Source organism: Solanum lycopersicum, chromosome 8, assembly GCF_036512215.1.
Source record: "Solanum lycopersicum chromosome 8, SLM_r2.1".
In the NCBI taxonomy this organism is placed as follows: Eukaryota; Viridiplantae; Streptophyta; class Magnoliopsida; order Solanales; family Solanaceae; genus Solanum; species Solanum lycopersicum.
The window spans coordinates 29,868,301-29,872,788 of NC_090807.1; the positions used below are offsets into that span (position 1 = coordinate 29,868,301).

General features: G+C 37.2%; 1 protein-coding gene across 1 annotated transcript; it reads right to left on the reverse strand.

Annotated features, from left to right (window-relative positions):
- Positions 1 to 932: 932 nt before the first annotated feature.
- LOC101262032 (pentatricopeptide repeat-containing protein At4g21065) lies at positions 933 to 4,197 on the reverse strand. Its single transcript, XM_004244838.5, has 2 exons — positions 1,956 to 4,197; positions 933 to 1,845 (listed from the first exon to the last, which is right to left on the reverse strand). Exon 1 carries the CDS (start codon positions 4,051 to 4,053, stop codon positions 2,296 to 2,298), a length of 1,758 nt encoding a protein of 585 aa, XP_004244886.1. The 5' UTR covers positions 4,054 to 4,197; the 3' UTR covers positions 933 to 1,845; positions 1,956 to 2,295.
- Between the last annotated feature and the right edge of the window lie 291 nt (positions 4,198 to 4,488).

Here is a 4,488-nt window from a genome sequence, read left to right on the forward strand (position 1 = left end):
ATAAAAAAAAGGATATAAAAGCTAATTGATACAATCAATCATGGTGTGCGCGTAATTAATTCTTGTCGAATGAGTATTTGGGGTAATATATACACAAGAAATGGCTAATGAAGGGAAGGGAGAATGAGCTGTAAATATTTATAGGAGAATGAGTATATGAAAAGTTACTTTAAATTTGGGTATGAGCTTATAAACACTTTAGGTTTTATGACTCTTTTATGCAGTTTTTCCAAAAGAAAGACAAATTTCCTCATTGTAAAGGAATGACAAGAATAAGCGAAACTAGAGCAACTCCCCGAAGAATGTTAGAAAGGAGCTTGCCTGACTCATTCGGCGGATCGCCTAATAGAGGTAGTTCATCGATTATGCCTGTAGCATAGGAGAATTTAGCCTCTAATTTGGCAAACTTTAGCATGATCACATAACCTTAGTGAGCGAACCACCAAATTCCTCAGATCGTCGCTCAATTTCCCAGTGGACCTCCCAGTTTTGGTGAACTGCATCGGGTCTAGCTAATTCCTTCGGCGCATCTCCTAGTTGGTGATGCAGTTCGCCGAAATGGACAGAAAGTAGAGCAGCCCATTAGGCGAACTAGTTGGAGCTTTGTATAATTGTTTCAATCAATCACTGAGTTTCTCACTAAAACAAATTCAATTAGTAGGAACAAATAACTTTTTTTATTTATAAATTAGCTTTGATCATGAAAAATGTTGTTCAAAGTAAAAAATTATGTGAATCAACTGTCAACAAACATGTGTTTTCGTCCTTAAAGTATTATATTAATTTTTTTGAAAAAAAGATCGTCCCAATATGCATAAACATTTCTAACGAATTTATTTATCGTAAAAAATTTGATTTCTTTTAAGTGGTTAATAGTATTTTTGTCACTAAAAGCATTATTGCCACTGATAAAACTATACTGTTGCTAATTATTTAGATCAATCAGTGACGAAATCAATACCCAATAATTTGTACTAAAAAACGATTGAAATACTACATGTGAGGCAAACAATGGATGAATAAATGGCTAAACATCAATTGCCTTCCATCTTTTTTGGGATTTCAGGTATGCCATCATCCTTGTAGCTAGACAGCATATCTGGCCAGATGCCTGAATCAACTTAACCAAAAAACTGTCATTAATTATGAGCTGAAATGAAGGCCGGAGATCCGAGACTTCTTCAAAGTTTCTAGTTCATCTTTGGACAAAACCGCACTAAATCCATGAAATTCAACAGGAATGAAGAATCTTTGTAGCAGAACAGAAGGTTGGCCAGGATTGGCAATTTTGATCGAATCATTGCTGATGGCTAACAAAGACTTCAGGCATGGAGGACTTCTCATGGTGAACAGTGTAAGCGATTCTCTATGCAATACAGAAGTCCACCAAGCATATAGTCCACCCCATGATCGATCTTTGTCTGGTTTCTGGAACTATGCCACCACATAAGTCAAACATGCATCATGCCTTCAACAACCCATTCTGTATTGAACCATAGTTTTTCGGATCATATTTCATGAACATGCTTGTTACTTCCCAATCAAAGCAGTTTATTCTAAAATTCACAATCCACTCACTTCCTGATCTACACTGGGCAACACTTGCTTCAACTGCTTCCACTAACCTAAAAGATCTTGAATACTACAGCTCCAAGGGTGTGTGTCCCAACCATGGATCTTGTTGTTGTGGGAGCATGTTGGGCCTAAAATACACCTTTAAAGATATTTATTTATTTTGAGCATAAAAGTTTGAGAACCCATGTAGCTCATTGTCAACTTGAAATGGAATGTGTATCAACAGGTTAAGGAATTCGGAACAACTCTTAGATACTTGATTTATACCAGCTGTAACATGGAACATAGCTGTCAATTGGGGTATAAACATCTAAAATCTAGCAGATTATGCAAGAATACTGAGTATATATCCATACTAGCTGAAAAGAATGTGCAATCACCTGATGTTATTACAGGTTTAGTGAAAAGTGAATGAATCCCATTTGCTTAGGATCAGAAAACACTTTCCCTTTTTTGTGACTTATATAGAGCCCAGGCCCATCTCTTGATATGATACCCAAAACACCATCGAAGGGTGTTGAGGAATTTTTCTTCAGAACGTATAGAGTTTACATATCTGTCCACCAAGAAATGTCCTATCTTGATCTATCTTGTTAAACTTTCCTCGAACAGAATGCAGATGTTGTCAGATCTTGTTCTCCATCATCGTTCTTTTCCAGAAGGATTTGCTTTAATTTAAGCAACTTATGCAAAGTCCAGTTCGAATTCCACAATTATGTTCTACCAATAATCTTTACAAGAGCAAGATCCATTGGTGAAATGGTGAAACCGGCTACGATCTCTAACCACTATCTCGCGTTCAAAAACCTTAGATATTAGTTTAATGGCAAGGTGGCAATCAGCACAGACTCTTAAGTTCTTCACAATTCTAATAGGGGTCCCAGGCGGCGTACTAATTAACATGAATGCAATTGCAATTTTTTCACTATGGTAAGCCAAAGCAGTCTCCTTCTCCTCTTCCTCTATATCAGCAAGCACATTTGATGTATGAGGGACATAGCCTTCCAATCTCAGCAATCTTGTCATTTCTCCAAGCATAGCATATATAGCCTCATTTTTAGGATGGGACCTATCTCCCATAACAAATTCATGCACCCGATTACCTAACTCAACAAGGCTATGCCCTGGGACTTTTTTCACCCCTTCTTTAAGCATAGTGGTCCTTAGTTGATGCACATCTGACCAACGCCTCTCGGCTGCATAAAGATTTGAAAGGAGCACATAATCCCCAGAATGATTAGGTTCTAACTGCTTAAGGTGATTTCTAGTCATCTCTGCCAGAGCTAAATGACCATGTATTGAGCAGGCACCAAGTAATGTTCGCCAAATCACAGCATTGGGTTGCAATGGCATGTCTTTAATATACTTGTATGCCTTTTCAACTAAACCAGCCCTTCCTAACAAATCAACCATGCACCCATAATGCTCAATTTTCGGTTTAACTCCAAACAATTTTTGCATCCTTTCAAAGTAAGCAAACCCTTTGTCCACCAAACCACAATGGCTACAGGCATACAAGACCCCGACAAATGTGATCTCAGTAGGCACAAATCCTTTTCTTTCCATTTCCTCGAAAAGCTCAAGTGCTTTCTCACAAAAACCATTGACAGCCAAACCTACAATCAAAGATGTCCATGACACCACACTATCCTCCTCCAACTCATGAAAAACTTGCTCTGCCTCATTCACATTCCCACATTTAGCATAAAGATCCAAAAGTGCATTTGAAGCATGTAAATTCTTATCCAATCCCACCTTCAACATATACACATGCGCCCTTCTACCCAACGCTAACGCACCAAGCTCAGCCGAAGCAGTCAACAAACTAACCAAAGTAAACCCATCAGGCCTAACACCTTCCAAAACCATTTTCCTAAAAAGGGTCAATGTCTCATTAGGTCGACTATTCAAAGCATAGCCATTAATAACTGAATTCCATGCGACAAGATTCTTGTCAGACATTTCCTCAAACACCTTATGTGCGTTTTCAGCTTGACTAATTGCTCCATAAAAATGAACCAAGGAATTCTGAACAAACACCAACGATTCAAACCCATTTCTAATTGCAATGCAATGCACCTTTTCTCCTTCCCTAACATCAATCACCTTGGCAATAGCTTTTAGAAGAAAAGGGTATGTATGTGTGTCAGGGGCAACAGAATTAACACACATGTCATTGTGTATTTCAATTGCTGGATATGGATTTATACTTTCAGCGTAACCTCTAATCATTGTATTCCAAGTGAAAATATTTGGAAATTGAATTTGATTAAAGATTTGTTGAGCATAACACATTGGACCCGAAAGAGAAACTAGAGTAAAAATCAAGTACTTGCCCATATATGGGTTCGATAAAGGGATTCGGCGCCTGATGGAAAATGCATGAACTTGCTTGAATTTGTAAGTTGAGGAAGCACATGAAAGCAAAAGGGTAATGCATTTCTTCACTATGTACGGTTTTGTGCTCTCTCCACTCATCTTATTATTGTTATTGTCACACTATGCCCTGTGACTCGTAGTTCGCAAATTATTTGTCCACAACAAATGGTACTAACACTTGTAATTAAGCTTGTATTCTGTCAAAACTTGCACATTATGTATCGGGCCTTAACTTACTCTGTCAGCCCAAAGTTCCATATCTTCGTTGTCTATGTCTAAGCGAAAATGTTAGTTAGCTTACGTTTCTACTTGTCACCTTCAAATTTTAAGAGTCAAAAAGTATTAAAAGGTAAAAAGTACAAGTCATATGTACATAACCGACTACAAAGCATTAAGAAGGTAAAGCGAAACTTAAAGAGAGGAATTCTAATATTTTATTTTTTTCATCATATATTTTTATTTAAAATTTACTTTTCTAATTATTTTAGATGTTAAAGTCATTAAGTACTCGTTTATAATCAATCTGCTTTAATA

What these genes read in the sequence shown, in the direction of transcription:
- LOC101262032 (XM_004244838.5), bottom strand. Translation starts at nt 4,053, where the DNA reads ATGAGTGGAGAGAGCACAAAACCGTACATAGTGAAGAAATGCATTACC.